At 45.9% G+C, this 14,996-nt stretch overlaps 1 protein-coding gene across 1 annotated transcript in view; it reads right to left on the reverse strand.

Annotated features, from left to right (window-relative positions):
- The window catches only part of LOC129864011 (Kv channel-interacting protein 1-like), a 59,601-nt gene extending 45,296 nt beyond the window's left edge, over window positions 1-14,305 (reverse strand). The window contains exons 1-2 of the mRNA XM_055936536.1: window positions 13,942-14,305; window positions 13,225-13,586 (exon numbers count right to left, since the gene is read on the reverse strand). Coding sequence (XP_055792511.1) covers window positions 13,225-13,312 — 88 coding nt within the window. The 5' untranslated portion in view covers window positions 13,313-13,586; window positions 13,942-14,305. The remainder of the gene's footprint in view (window positions 1-13,224; window positions 13,587-13,941) is intronic.
- Between the last annotated feature and the right edge of the window lie 691 nt (window positions 14,306-14,996).

Below are 14,996 nucleotides of genomic sequence, written 5' to 3' on the forward strand. Positions count from 1 at the left end.
CAGAATAATAGTAGAGAGAATAATTTATTTCATATTTTATTTCTTTCATCACATTCCCAGTAGGTCAGAAGTTTACATACACTCAATTTGTATTTGGTAGCATTGCCTTTGAATTGTTTAACTTGGGTTAAACTTTTCGTGTAGCCTTCAACAAGCTTCCCACAATAAGTTGGGTGAATTTTGGCCCATTCCTGACAGAGCTGGGGTAACTGAGTCAGGTTTGTAGGCCTCCTTGCTCACACATGCTTTTTCAGTTCTTCCCACAAATTTTCTATAGGATTGAGGTCAGGCTTTGTGATGGCCACTTCAATACCTTGACTTTGTTGTCCTTAAGCCATTTTGCCACAACTTTGGAAGTATGCTTGGGGTCATTGTCCATTTGGAAGACCCATTTGCGACCAAGCTTTAACTTCCTGACTGATATCTTGAGATTTTGCTTCAATAGATCCACATAATTTTCCATCCTCATGATGCCATCTATTTTGTGAAGTGCACCAGTCCCTCCTACAGCAAAGCACCCCCCCCAACATGATGCTGCCACCCCTGTGCTTCACGGTTGGGATGGTGTTCTTCGGCTTGCCAGCGTCCCTCTTTTTCCTCCAAACATAATGATGGTCATTATGGCTAAACAGTTTTATTTTTGTTTTATCAGACCAGAGGACATTTCTCTAAGATGTACGATCTTTGTTCCCATGTGCAGTTGCAAACCGTAGACTGGCTTTTGTATGGCGGTTTTGGAGCAGTGGCTTCTCCCTTGCTGAGCGGCCTTCAGGTTATGTCGATATAGGACTCGTTTTACTGTGGATATAGATACTTTTGTACCTGTTTCCTCCAGCATCTTCACAAGGTCCTTTGCTGTTGTTCTGGGATTGATTTGCACTCTTCGCACAAAAGTACATTCATCTCTAGGAGACAGAACGCGTCTCCTTCCTGAGCCGTATGACGGCTGCGTGGTCCCATGGTGTTTATACTTGCGTACTATTGTTTGTACAGTACCTTCAGGCATTTGTAAATTGCTCCCAAGGATGAACCAGACTTGTGGAGGTCTACAATTTTTTCTGAGGTCTTGGCTGATTTCTTTTGATTTTCCCATGATGTCAAGCAAAGAGGCACTGAGTTTGAAGGTAGGCCTTGAAATACATCAACAGGTACACCTCCAATTGACTCCAATGAGGTCAATTAGCCTATCAGAAGCTTCTAAAGCCATGACATCATTTTCTGGAATTTTCCAAGTTGTTTAAAGGCACAGTCAACTTAGTGTATGTAAACTTCTGCCTCACCGGAATTGTGATACAGTGAATTATAAGTGAAATATTCTGTCTGTAAACAATTGTTGGAAAAATTACTTGTGTCATGCACAAGGTAAATGTCCTAACTGACTTGCCAAAACTATAGTTTGTTAACAAAACATGTGTGGAGTGGTTGAAAAACGTGTTTTAATAACTCCAACCTAAGTGTATGCAAACTTTCGAATTCAACTGTATATATATATATACAGAGAGTAGAGGAAGAACAGGTTGAACAGTGGGGAGTGGGGAGGTGTAGAACACAGAGTGGGGAGTGGGGAGGTGCATAATGTAGAGTGGTGGGGAAGGTGTAGAAAGAAGAGTGGGGACTGCAGAGATGTAGAAACAAGAGTGGGGACTGGGGAGGTGTAGAATGCAGAGTTGGGACTAGGGAAGTTTAGAAACCAGAGTGGGGACTGGGGAGGTGTAGAAACCAGAGTGGTGCCTGGGGAGGTGTAGAAAGCAGAGTGGGAACTGGGGAGGTGTAGAAAGCAGAGTGGGGACTGGGGAGGTGTGGAATACAGAATGGGGACTGGGGAGATGTAGAATACAGAGTGGGGACTGGGGAGGTGTAGAAAGCAGAGTGGGGACTGGGGAGGTGTAGAAAGCAGAGTGGGGACTGGGGAGGTGTAGAAAGCAGAGTGGGGACTGGGGAGGTGTGGAATACAGAATGGGGACTGGGGAGATGTAGAATACAGAGTGGGGACTGGGGAGGTGTAGAAAGCAGAGTGGGAACTGGGGAGGTGTAGAAAGCAGAGTGGGGACTGGGGAGGTGTGGAATACAGAATGGGGACTGGGGAGATGTAGAATACAGAGTGGGGACTGGGGAGGTGTAGAAAGCAGAGTTCGGAATAGGGAAGTGTAGAATGCAGAGTGGGGACTGGGGAGATGTAGAATGCAGAGTGCGGAATAGGGAAGTGTAGAATGCAGAGTGGGAACTGGGGAGATGTAGAATGCAGAGTGGGGACTGGGGAGATGTAGAATGCAGAGTGCGGAATGGGGAGATGTAGAATGCAGAGTGGGGACTGGGGAGATGTAGAATGCAGAGTGCGGAATAGGGAAGTGTAGAATGCAGAGTGCGGACTGGGGAGATGTAGAATGCAGAGTGCGGAATAGGGAAGTGTAGAATGCAGAGTGGGGACTGGGGAGATGTAGAATGCAGAGTGCGGACTGGGGAGATGTAGAATGCAGAGTGGGGACTGGGGAGATGTAGAATGCAGAGTGCGGACTGGGGAAGTGTAGAATGCAGAGTGCGGACTGGGGAAGTGTGGAATGCAGGGTGGGGACTGGGGAAGTGTAGAATGCAGGGTGGGGACTGGGGAAGTGTAGAATGCAGAGTGGGGACTGGGGAGATGTAGAATGCAGAGTGGGGACTGGGGAAGTGTAGAATGCAGAGTGGGGACTGGGGAAGTGTAGAATGCAGAGTGGGGACTGGGGAAGTGTAGAATGCAGAGTGGGGACTGGGGAAGTGTAGAATGCAGAGTGGGGACTGGGGAGATGTAGAATGCAGAGTGGGGACTGGGGAGGTGTAGAATGCAGAGTGGGGACTGAGGAAGGGTAGAAACTAGAGTGGGGACTGGGGAGGTATAGAAACCAGAGTGGTGACTGGGGAGGTGTAGAAAGCAGAGTGGGGACTGGGAAGGTATAAAAACCAGAGTGGGGACTGGGGAGGCGTAGAAAGCAGAGTGGGGACTGGGAAGGTATAGAAACCAGAGTAGGGACTGGGGAGGTATAGAAACCAGAGTGGGGACTGGGGAGGTGTAGAAAGCAGAGTGGGGACTGGGAAGGTATAAAAACCAGAGTGGGGACTGGGGAGGTATAGAAACCAGAGTGGGGACTGGGAAGGTATAAAAACCAGAGTGGGGACTGGGGCGGTGTAGAATGCAGAGTGGGGACTGGGAAGGTATAAAAACCAGAGTGGGGACTGGGGAGGTATAGAAACCAGAGTGGGGACTGGGGAGGTGTAGAAAGCAGAGTGGGGACTGGGAAGGTATAAAAACCAGAGTGGGGACTGGGGAGGTGTAGAAACCAGAGTTGGGACTGGGGAGGTGTAGACTGCAGAGTGCGGAATGGGGAGGTGTAGAAACCAGAGTGGGGACTGGGGAGGTGTTGAATGCAGATTGGGGACTGGGAACGTGTAGAAAGGAGAGTGGGGACTGAGGAGGTGTAGAATGCAGAGTGTGGAATGGGGAGGTGTAGAAACCAGAGTGGGGACTGGGGAGGTATAGAAACCAGAGTGGTGACTGGGGAGGTGTAGAAAGCAGAGTGGGGACTGGGAAGGTATAAAAACCAGAGTGGGGACTGGGGAGGCGTAGAAAGCAGAGTGGGGACTGGGAAGGTATAGAAACCAGAGTGGGGACTGGGGAGGTATAGAAACCAGAGTGGGGACTGGGGAGGTGTAGAAAGCAGAGTGGGGACTGGGAAGGTATAAAAACCAGAGTGGGGACTGGGGAGGTATAGAAACCAGAGTGGGGACTGGGAAGGTATAAAAACCAGAGTGGGGACTGGGGCGGTGTAGAATGCAGAGTGGGGACTGGGAAGGTATAAAAACCAGAGTGGGGACTGGGGAGGTATAGAAACCAGAGTGGGGACTGGGGAGGTGTAGAAAGCAGAGTGGGGACTGGGAAGGTATAAAAACCAGAGTGGGGACTGGGGAGGTGTAGAAACCAGAGTTGGGACTGGGGAGGTGTAGACTGCAGAGTGCGGAATTTGGAGGTGTAGAAACCAGAGTGGGGACTGGGGAGGTGTTGAATGCAGATTGGGGACTGGGAACGTGTAGAAAGGAGAGTGGGGACTGAGGAGGTGTAGAATGCAGAGTGTGGAATGGGGAGGTGTAGAAACCAGAGTGGGGACTGGGGAGGTGTAGAATGCAGAGTGCGGAATGGGGAGGTGTAGAAACCAGAGTGGGGACTGGGGAGGTGTTGAATGCAGAGTGGGGACTGGGGAGGTGTAGAAACCAGAGTGGGGACTGGGGAGGTGTAGAATGCAGAGTGCGGAATGGGGAGGTGTAGAAACCAGAGTGGGGACTGGGGAGGTGTAGAAACCAGAGTGGGGACTGGGGAGGTGTAGAAACCAGAGTGCGGAATGGGGAGGTGTAGAATGCAGAGTGTGGAATGGGAAGGTGTAGAATGCAGAGTGTGGAATGGGAAGGTGTAGAATGCAGAGTGTGGACTGGGGAGGTGTAGAATGCAGAGTGTGGACTGGGGAGGTGTAGAATGCAGATTGGGGACTGGGAAGGTGTAGAAAGGAGAGTGGGGACTGGGGAGGTGTTGAAACCAGAGTGTAAGTGGAGGAGAGGAAAGGAGAGTGGGGACTGGGGAGGTGTTGAAACCAGAGTGGGGACTGGGGAGGTGTATAAACCAGAGTGTAAGTGGAGGAGAGGATAGGAGAGTGGTCCAGGATGTACTCTTGAGAAGGTTGAGTCACAGTCAGCATGTCTTGAAGGGCAGAGTCAGATGACAGAGAGAGAGCAGTGGGGGGTAAGAGGTAGGGGGGTTGAAGCAGAGAGCAGTGGGGGGTAAGAGGTAGGGGGGTTGAAGCAGAGAGCAATGGGGAGTAAGAGGTAGGGGGGTTTAAGCAGAGAGCAGTGGGGGGTAAGAGGGAGGGGGGTTGAATACGTAAGGGTCAGGGATAGAATGTAATGGAGGGGGGAAATGGACTTGCTGTGGTCCCACACCCAATGGGACCTGAGTCCAGGTCTTCTAGCTAAACTCACCCAAGTGTATGACAATATGCGTGATCAGAACTTATAACCTTCATATGAACATAGATGTGAGTGTATCAAGGTGTGTTGGCCCGTGAGAGTTTTGCATGTGTTGTGTGGGTACCTGTGTGTGTGTGTGTGTCTGCGTGCGTGCGTAAGACTCTTCATTGTGTTTGCCTGTTCGTGAGAGAATGTGTCTTTATCTCTGTGTGTGTCCAAGCATGTGAGTCTGTTTTCAGTTTGTGCTACTCTGGTCTCTCCAGAGAATCGCCCACCTTTACCCATACTCCTCTGGGAGAGAGCTGAGTGATTGGGCAGAAGATGCAGTCAGCAGCACCACTCTTGTTGCCCTCACTCCCACTTCAATGTGTTGCTTCACTCCCTCAAGCTTCCCCCTCAAGACCTCTGAAAGGTCTTTCAAAAATAACTGTTAACCATAACCATGGTAACCGATAAAGCTCAAGCACCTCTATGGTAATTAGCTTGGAATTATTTTATTTATTAATTCAGCAGTTTAGATATGCCTGAGGAAATCAGATCTGCCACAGTCCAATGGACAGATTTGCTAAAAATAACACCTCACGACTCCAAGGGATGTAATTTGTGCGATTAGAATTTAGATTAGATGGGTTTATTAGTCACATGCACAGGGAAGCAGATGTAATCACAGGGTACAGTGAACTTCTTTTGCTCCGAGCTCCAACAGTGCAGGTAAGTAAATCAGAGGGACTGCATCTCAGTGTTAGAGGCGTCACTACGGACTCTGGTTTGATCCCGGGTTGTATCACAACCGGCCGTGATCGGGAGTCCCATAGGGCGGTGCACAATTGGCCCAGCATTGTCCGGGTTACGGGAGGGTTTGGCCGGGGTAGGCCGTCATTGTAAATAAGAATTTGTTCTTAACTGACTTGCCTAGTTAAATAAAGGTTAAACAAATAAATAAAAATAAATACAATTAGTGTCCATTGGGGGGTGGGGGCAGGGTTCAGTGCCTTCAGAAAGTATTCACACCCTTTCACTTTTTGTTGTGTTACAGCCTGAATTTAAAATGGAATACATTTGTAATTGGCCTACAAACAATACCCCATACTTTCAAAGTGGAATTATGTTTTCTGTATTTTTTACAAATTAATTAAAACTGAAAATCTGAAATGTCTTGAGTCAGTAAGTATTCAACCCCTTTGTTATGGCAAGCCTAAATAAGTTCAGGTGTAAAAATATGCTTAAAAGTCACATGGACTCAATCTGTGTGCAATAATAGTGTTTACCATTATTTTTGGATGACTACCTCCTCTCTGTACCCCATACATACAATTATCTGTAATGTCGCGCAGTCGAGCAGTGAAATTCAACCACAAAGACCATGGAGGTTTTCCAATACCTCCCAAGGAAGGGCACCTACTGGTAGATGGTTAAAAATATAAAAAGCAGACATTGAATATCCCTTTGAGCATGCAGAAATTATTAGTTACACTTTGGATGATGTATCAATACACCCAGTCAATACAAAGATACAGGCGTCCTTCCTAACTCAGTTGCCGGAAAGGAAGAAAACCGCTCAGGGATTTCACCATGTGGCCAATGGGGACTTTAAAACAGTTACTGAGGATGGATCAACAACATTGTAGTTACTCCAATATACTAACCTAATTGACAGAGTGAAAAGAAGGAAGCCTGTACAGAATAACAGATACAGTAGGAGGCACCCCTGCCAACCTCATGCAGCCTGCAGATAAAAGGCACACTAGCCAGCACCATGCAGCCTGCAGATACGAGGCACCCTAGCCAGCACCATGCAGCCTGCAGATAAGAGGCACCCTAGCCAGCACCATGCAGCCTGCAGATAAGAGGCACCATAGCCAGCACCTTGCAGCCTGCAGATAGAAGGCCCCCCAGCCAGCACCATGCAGCCTGCAGATAAGAGGCACCCTAGCCAGCACCATGCAGCCTGCAGATAAGAGGCACCCTAGCCAGCACCATGCAGCCTGCAGATAAGAGGCACCCTAGCCAGCACCATGCAGCCTGCAGATAAGAGGCACCCTAGCTAGCACCATGCAGCCTGCAGATAAGAGACACCCTAGCCAGCACCATGCAGCCTGCAGATAAGAGGCACCCTAGCCAGCACCATGTAGCCTGCAGATAAGAGGCACCCTAGCCAGCACCATACAGCCTGCAGATAAGAGGCACCCTAGCCAGCACCATGCAGCCTGCAGATAAAAGACACCCTAGCCAGCACCATACAGCCTGCAGATAAGAGACACCCTAGCCAGCCCTGCAGATAGGTGGCAACTCAGGTCAGTTCCTATCAGCCTGTGTTTATGGCTGAGGTCACGATGCACCCCAGGCATACACATACACACTAATCCAGAAATACACACAAACCTACGTAAATACCTGTATACACACAATCATCTTGTACTCATTATTTACTCATTGTGTGAGGAAAGAGAAGAGGTGGAAAAGAAGGGTGGTAGTGTTGTGAGCCTGAAAAAATGTTTGCTGGATCTAATGTTACATTTACATAAGACACTGCCGGAAAGGATTTGGCATCAGAACATTCCAGCTGTGCCAATGAGAGAAGAAAAAGTATTTGTAACGAGAGGATGAAAGGACAGAGGGTACAGTAAAAAAGGAAAGATCTTGGAACATAAGGACATAAACAGGAGAGAGTTGGAGGGAGAGGGTGAGAAAGACAAAGAAGCCTGAAATAGAAACAGTAAAGAACATCTTGTAAACTGACACTTCAATTGTGTCTTTAGCCTCAAGGAGAGGGTAGTGAGAGGAAGGTCTTAGTCCTGCATGAATTCAGGTTTAGAATCCACACACGCACACACTGAAACATATATGTACACACACACACATACGCACACGCGCCCCCACACACACAAACACACTACTTTGCACAATCCACAAAGGCAGCGCAGGCACACAGACAAGCTTATGCTGAAATATCACATTGAAGGCTGATACAGCATTAAAGTAAAAGTAATGTGGCCACACGCACACGCACACGCACACGCACACACACACACACACACACACCCCTGAAGGGTAAAAAGCACACAGGTAACAATGCTTTTTGCCAGAGCGTGAGGGAAGTGGTTTTACTTCTGGTTTTACTTCCAAAAGGGCCAGATTGATCGATTTTCAAAAAGGATCTTACACAGATCTTACTGTACCACCCAGATCTTACAGTACCACATAGATCTTACAGTACCACATAGATCTTACTGTACCACAGATCTTACAGTACCACATAGATCTTACTGTACCACATAGATCTTACAGTACCACACAGATCTTACAGTACCACACAGATCTTACTGTGCCACACAGAGCTGTAAAGCAGGGCGAAAAATAAGAGAGCCAGTCTTGTTTTTGCTCACTGTAAAATACCATCAAACAGAGACACACCATTCCACGATAGGCCATGCTAAACCAACCGTGGCACCTAGATTAGGGTTGCCATGGGAAACTGGGAAACAGTTCACAATTAGCATATTCTCAATGGCTGATTGCAATTGTTGCAGGCCGTTTCTGTGTACTCTTTTTTCAGTTATTGAGTCTCTTTATCTATGTGTGATAGTTTTTGCTCGTGTGCAGGTTTTTGCTCGCGTGCACACACACACACACACACACACACACACACACACACACACACACACACACACACACACACACACACACACACACACACACACACACACACACACACACACACACACACACACACACACACACTATTGGCTTCTGGGATTCAGGAGTGGCAGTTAGCCTAGCGATTAAGAACGTAGGGCCAGTTACCGAAAGGTCGCTGGGTCGAGCCGATTAGTTGGAAAATATGTGGATGTGCCCTTGAGCAAGACTTGAGTGCAAAAATTAGGTAAACAACCTCTCCCTCAACGTCAGCAAAACAAAGGAGCTGATTGTGGACTTTCAGGAGGAACCAGGTTGGGCACTCCCCCATCCTCATCAACATTGCCACTGTGGAGACAGTTAAAAACATTTATCCTGCACCAACCCCCCAATGGACACTTATCATTGTTATAGCTGTAAATATGTACAGTTTCTTTCCTTCTTAATGCGTTTGAGCCAATCAGTTGAGTTGTGAGAAGGTAGGGGTGGTATACAGAAGATAGCCCTATTTGGTAAAACACCAAGTCCATATTATGGGAAGAACAGCTCAAAAAAGTAAAGAGAGAAGAAGTCCATCATTTCTTTAAGACATGAAGGTCAGTCATTGAGGAAAATGTCAAGAAATTTGAACGTTTCTTCAAGTGCAGTCGCAAAAACCATCAAGCGCTGATAAAACTGTCTCTCATGAGATCTGCTACAGGAAAGGAAGACCCAGAGATACCTCTGCTGCAGAAGATAAGTTAATTAGAGTTATCAGCCTTAGAAATTTCAGCCCAAATAAATGCTTCACAGAGTTCAAGTAACAGACACATCTCAACATCAACTGTTTAGAGGAGACAGAGTGAATCAGGCCTTCATGGTCGAATTGCTGTAAAGAAACCTCTACTAAAGGACACCAATAATAAGAAGAGAATTGCTTGGGCCAAGAAACACGAGCAATGGATATTAGACCGGTGGAAATCTGTCCTTTGGTCTGATGAGTCCAAATGTGAGATTTTTGGTTCCAATCGCCATGTCTTTGTGAGACGCAGAGTAGGTGAACGGATGATCTCTGCGTGTGTGGTTCCCACTGTGAAGCATGGAGGAGGAAGTGTGATGGTGTTGGGGTCCTTTGCTGGTGACAATGTCATTGATTTATTTAGAATTCATGGCACACTTAACCAGCATCGCTACCACAGCATTCTGCAGTGATACGCCATCCCATCTGGTTTGCACTTAGTGGGACTGTCATTTGTTTTTCAAATGATAGTCCCCCAACACACCTCCAGGCTGTGTAAGGGCTATTTGATCAAGAAGGAGAGTGATGGAGTGCTGCATCAGATGACCTGGCCTCCACAATCACCCAACTTCAACCCAATTGAGATGGTTTGGAATGAGTTGGACCGCAGAGTGAAGGAAAAGCAGCCAACAAGTGCTCAGCATATGCGGGAACTCCTTCAAGACTGTTGGAAAAGCATTCCAGGTGAAGCTGGTTGAGGGAATGTCAAGAGTGTGCAAAGCTGTCATCAAGGCTAAGGGTGGCTACTTTGAAGAATCTAAAATATATTTTGATTTGTTAAACACTTTTTTTGTTTACTACATGATTCCATAAGTGTTATTTCATCGTTTGGATGTCTTCACTATTACTCTACAATGTAGAAAATTGTCAAAATAAAGAAAAACCCTTGAATGAGTAGGTGTGTCTAAACTCTTGACTGGCACTCTCCTCTGCCCTGTAACTACTCCCCAGGTCGTTGCTGTAAATGAGAATGTGTTCTCAGTCAACTTACCTGGTAAAATACGGGTAAAAAAAAGAGTAACAAATAAATAAATAATAATAATATTATTATTATTACAATGATTCTTTTTTATTATTGTCTCATTCACTTTTCTTTTTTTTTTTTTACCTACACTGTTGGAGCTTGGAGCATAAGAATTTCACTGTACCCTATGATTACCTTTGTGGCCCTGTGCATGTGACTAATAAAGTTATCTAATCGAATCGAATCTAATTGCTCCTGTAAATTGCTTTGGATAAGAGTGTCTACTAAAACGTAAATTCACACTCCATTATACTGACTGTCCCTCGGAGGAGAGTTCAATGGTTACAACATATCCAGAGAGGAACCAGTGTGTTCATTTAGCAGGAGAGAGAGAGAGAGAGAGAGAGAGAGAGAGAGAGAGAGAGAGAGAGAGAGAGAGAGAGAGAGAGAGAGAGAGAGAGAGAGAGAGAGAGGAGAGAGAGAGAGAGAGAGAGAGAGAGAGAGAGAGAGAGAGAGAGAGAGAGAGAGAGAGAGAGAGAGAGAGAGAGAGAGAGAGAGAGAGAGAGAGAGAGAGAGAGAGAGAGAGAGATAGAGAGAGAGAGAGAGGAGAGAGAGAGAGAGAGAGAGAGAGAGATGAGAGAGAGAGAGAGCGAGAGAGAGAGAGAGAGAGAGAGAGAGAGAGAGAGAGAGAGAGAGAGAGAGAGAGAGAGAGAGAGAGAGAGAGAGAGAGAGAGAGAGAGGAGAGAGAGAGAGAGAGAGAGAGAGAGAGAGAGAGAGAGAGAGAGAGTAGTGCCAGGAGCTGGCCAGCTTTTATGCTTAGTTTTCAACACTTGCATTACCAAGTTTTAAACCAAAACTGTCAGTTAGAGGGACTGCTCATCTACCACTGAGTGTTATCAGGCTCTGTCAGAAAGTCTTAGCTCCAGTGAAATGTTCACAATTGTGGTTTAATTTAACTGCCATCTAATACTGCCTGGTTCATTTGACAGTGATGGATTGACTAGTGTAGATTTTGCAGCCCAGAGAAAGTGAACAGGTTGTTCTCACTTTTTCCAGCCTGTGATATCATTGAGAACATAGACTAATGGCCAGCGTCTGAATGATTTGATTAGTCTTCATTGAAGAAGCTCAATAAAAGGGTGCTGAACCTGAGGAGCCAGAGCCCGTGCCTCCAGCCACTCTCACAGCCCTCTGCAGACACCAGGTAGAGCAGGCAGTGTGTGAAGAAGAGGATGATAAAGTGGACAATAGACTGTATGTGATAAGAGGAGCTTTATTAGTCAGAGTGGTCAAGTGCTGTATATAGAAATAGAGCAGCATTTAGCTATCTGTCAGGTCTCCCTGAGCTGTGTTGCCATAGTGACACACCATGCAGCGCTTTTCTGCTGATGTTGTGATAGGAGGTGAGGGATAGAGACAGCAGGCCACTGACACCAGAGGGAGATACAATCAGATAGCTGTGTGAAGGAGGTAAGGAAAGAGGAAAATGCAGGGATAAAGGACAGGCATAGGAGAGGACCTGGTGAAACAGGATGGGGGGGGGGGGGGGGGGTAGAGAGTAAAGACACAGAAGTTGCCTAGGGGAAGTAAACAGAGGATACGCCAGTGTCACAACTTGAGCTCATCACTTAGTTCCTCAGGGGCGATGACGGGGCAACAACGGGGCATCACTGGATGGATGTGACACCACTGTTCACTACTGTCAGCCTCAAGCTTGACCCAGCACCAAGCTAATGTCACTGTTACCCTAGCTAATGTCACTATTACACTAGCTAATGTCACTTTTACACTAGCTAATGTCACTGTTACCCTAGCTAATGTCACTATTACACTAGCTAATGTCACTGTTACACTAGCTAATGTCACTATTACACTAGCTAATGTCACTTTTACACTAGCTAATGTCACTGTTACCCTAGCTAATGTCACTATTACACTAGCTAATGTCACTTTTACACTAGCTAATGTCACTGTTACACTAGCTAATGTCACTATTACACTAGCTAATGTCACTTTTACACTAGCTAATGTCACTGTTACACTAGCTAATGTCACTATTACACTAGCTAATGTCACTTTTACACTAGCTAATGTCACTGTTACCCTAGCTAATGTCACTATTATACTAGCTAATGTCACTGTTACCCTAGCTAATGTCACTATTACACTAGCTAATGTCATTGTTACCCTAACTAATGTCACTATTACACTAGCTAATGTCATTGTTACCTTAGCTAATGTCACTATTACACTAGCTAATGTCATTGTTACCCTAGCTAATGTCACCATTACACTAGCTAATGTCATTGTTACCCTAACTAATGTCACTATTACACTAGCTAATATCACTGTTACCCTAGCTAATGTCAATATTACACTAGCTAATGTCATTGTTACCCTATCTAATGTCACTATTACACTAGCTAATGTCATTGTTGCCCTAGCTAATGTCACTATTACACTAGCTAATGTCAATTTTACCCTAGCTAATGTCACTATTACACTAGCTAATGTCAATGTTACCCTATCTAATGTCACTGTTACCCTAGCTAATGTCAATGTTACCCTATCTAATGTCACTTTTACCCTAGCTAATGTCAATGTTACCCTATCTAATGTCACTGTTACCCGAGCTAATGTCACTTTTACTCTAGGTAATGTCAATGTTACACCAGCTAATGTCAATGTTACCCTAGCTAATGTCAATTTTACTTCCTCTTCCATATATTATTTATATTATGTACAATATCACATCTACGATACGTAACGTGGAGGTAAAGAAGGATGCCAGTGCAAATAAGAGAACTGAAAAAAAGCAGAAGAGCTAAAGGAGTGTTAGTTGAGGAGGGTGCAGTACCTTTAGTGAGGGTCCCAAAGATGAGTCTGCGTAAAGACTGGATGAACTTGAGCACCCCCTGTCTGCAGCGGCATGTACAGCCAGCCATCCTGACACAGAGACAGAGAAAATCTCTGGAGAAAATCTACCACTGTCCTTCTCACCCTCTCCTAATAGAGTAGAGTAGGTAAAAGAGTCTCTCAAAGGGTCCTTATAGGAGAGAGGAATGCCTCCTTCAAAGTGTTGATGGGAGTCTAAGGTGGAGAAATATATCCACTGGTTCCTTACACGCGAAGGAGGTACTCTTTGAAATTATCCTGGTAGAAAACACAAATCTTCTTGATAATGTCCTTAGAGAAGAGATTGGATCCTCACTGGGAAAACTGTGAGGAAAGATGAAGTCGCTTTTAAGTTAGAGGTAGCCTTTCTAACATTGATGCAGTCAAACTCAATAATTTACTCATTCAGACAAACACTCACTTAATCACTGACACACTCAATCACACACTCACTAATACACTTTCTCACCAACACTAACTAACTCACTCAAACACACACACACACACACACACACACACACACACACACACACACACACACACACACACACACACACACACACACACACACACACACACACACACACACACACACACACACACACACATTATGTTGTACAGACACAAAACAGCCAACAAGTGACACAAAGAGATGTTGGTAGGTAAGAAATACTCTGACCTCTGTCTCTCAAACTTTTAAAAGGAAAAGTTGTTTTCGGCTGTCGGATGAGAAGGGAAATATGAATAACCATCGTGGAGAGCCGAGTGTACTGCTGAAAGTTCCCTGTGTCCATGGAGATGACGAGTACCTCCTCTCCCCTCCTGTACTCTGTATTTCTGTCTATTTGATCACCCTCTATCTCCCCCTCTCTGTCTCAGTTTCTGGTGTGTTTCTCTGCATGTCTCTGTGGACAGCCAGCGGGGTCTCTCTCTCTGTGTGTTGGCTGGTCCTCTCTGGGCTGCTTGTAGCTGCAGCCCTGTGGCTGTGTTGTGCTGCTGTGTAGTGTAGCTGTGTAGCTCTGCTCCAGGACAGATCACTGCAGCAGAGAACACCAGCCACCACCCCGACCGCTTGCGCTCTCTCTCTCTCTCCTCTCTCTCTCTCGCTCTCACACACATACACACTCTTCCTACCCCACTCTGGCGCATACCCACTTGCAGATGAGCCCCCCTAAAAACTGACATCCCTCTGCTCCATCTTCCCCTTCCACCATGTAATCTCTTTTTTCTTTATTTCAATTTATTTTAAGTGAGCCTTAAGCCACTGATTATTATTTGCAGTCAACGGGTTAATACGCCAGCCAGCTGCAGGGATTGTGACTGCTAGAGGAGGAAGTCACTGAGATGACAGTACACTCTTAGAAAAAAGGGTCCCAAAGGATTCTTCGGCTGTCCCAATAAGATACCTCTTTTTGGTTACAGGTAGAAAGAACCCTTTTTGGTTACAGGTAGAAAGAACCCTTTTGGGTTCCATGTAGAACACTATGTGGAAAGGGTTCTACATGGAACAAAAAATGGTTCTACCTGGAACCATAAGAGTTCTATCTGGCACGAAAAAGGGTTCTTTAAAAGGTTATCCTATGGGGACAGCTGAAGAACCCTTTTAGATTCTAGATAGCACCTTTTTTTCTAAGAGTGAAGTAGGACAAGTTATTGGAATTATTGTGTGACGAGGCTGTGGAAGGACGGGATAGAGGGATGGATGGAAGGCTGGAAGGGGGAAAGTTGGGGAAT

This window comes from Salvelinus fontinalis, chromosome 10, assembly GCF_029448725.1.
Source record: "Salvelinus fontinalis isolate EN_2023a chromosome 10, ASM2944872v1, whole genome shotgun sequence".
In the NCBI taxonomy this organism is placed as follows: Eukaryota; Metazoa; Chordata; class Actinopteri; order Salmoniformes; family Salmonidae; genus Salvelinus; species Salvelinus fontinalis.